The sequence below is a fragment of the Penaeus monodon genome, chromosome 22 (genome assembly GCF_015228065.2).
Source record: "Penaeus monodon isolate SGIC_2016 chromosome 22, NSTDA_Pmon_1, whole genome shotgun sequence".
In the NCBI taxonomy this organism is placed as follows: domain Eukaryota; kingdom Metazoa; phylum Arthropoda; class Malacostraca; order Decapoda; family Penaeidae; genus Penaeus; species Penaeus monodon.
Genome location: NC_051407.1, coordinates 43,744,125 through 43,745,045, shown reverse-complemented (window position 1 = coordinate 43,745,045; position 921 = coordinate 43,744,125). Strand labels below are relative to the sequence as shown.

General features: G+C 35.3%; 1 protein-coding gene across 1 annotated transcript in view; it reads left to right on the top strand.

Annotated features, from left to right (window-relative positions):
• The window catches only part of LOC119587190 (short/branched chain specific acyl-CoA dehydrogenase, mitochondrial-like), a 10,511-nt gene that overhangs the window by 1,618 nt on the left and 7,972 nt on the right, over positions 1–921 (top strand). Inside the window, 2 exon segments of the mRNA XM_037935953.1 lie at positions 171–333; positions 545–645. Coding sequence (XP_037791881.1) covers positions 171–333; positions 545–645 — 264 coding nt within the window.

Here is a 921-nt window from a genome sequence, read left to right as displayed (position 1 = left end):
TATACTAATATTTGTGGGCTCCTTTTATGTGAAAAGAATTATGTGTATGTAGTCAGGAGACCTGTGTTTATTTAGCAAGTAGCCTGCACATATCTACATTTTTTTTAAACCATTTTATTTTTTAACAGGAACATTGTTTATGTATTAGTACCAGAATAACCTTTTGTCAGGTGACATCAAGCCGAGGCTTCCTAAGGTCTCGATGGATTCACTCAGCTTCGGGAGTAGGACCTTGGCAACAGAAAAATGCGACTCAAGTGGATGAGATGCATGGGTTCCTCCCCTCCCCTCTGACTGTGCTTTCAGACGAGGAGCTCATGATGAAAGAAACAGGTTTGCCTTATGAAAATAATATAGATTAATGACAACACTGGAAAGAAAGATAAAAGTAGATAACGTAATGGAGAAGAAAAATTAGTCAAATAATATAACAAACACTGTTATTCTTTATTGTATACTTGTTGCATATAACTCTCATGTAACTGTTGTTTATTTGGTTACTTAACAGTATCATACTATACTACACCTTATTTATATCCTATAGTTGCAAAATTTGCTCGTGAACAAGTTGCCCCCCTAGTCAGCAAGATGGATGAAGAAGGCTGTTATGATCCAGCACTCATAAGAGGCATGTATGAGAATGGGGTAAGAGCTCAATGATCTATTTTTCTTTTCTTTTCTTTTCTACAATTTTTGTGAATCCTACAAAATTTATAATCCTAATATGTGTAGGAGGTAATGATACAGTAGATTGTTGTAATGGCTTTAAGGGACTGTGATTAGTATTTACAGACAATCAGATTGCTAGCTAAGATATTTCAGTTGTATAACTCAGATGTATAATATTTCAGTATTTTCATACTGGTTAACAATTAACCCAATGCCTCTGGGAAAATGCTGTGCACCCCCCCCTTTTTCTTT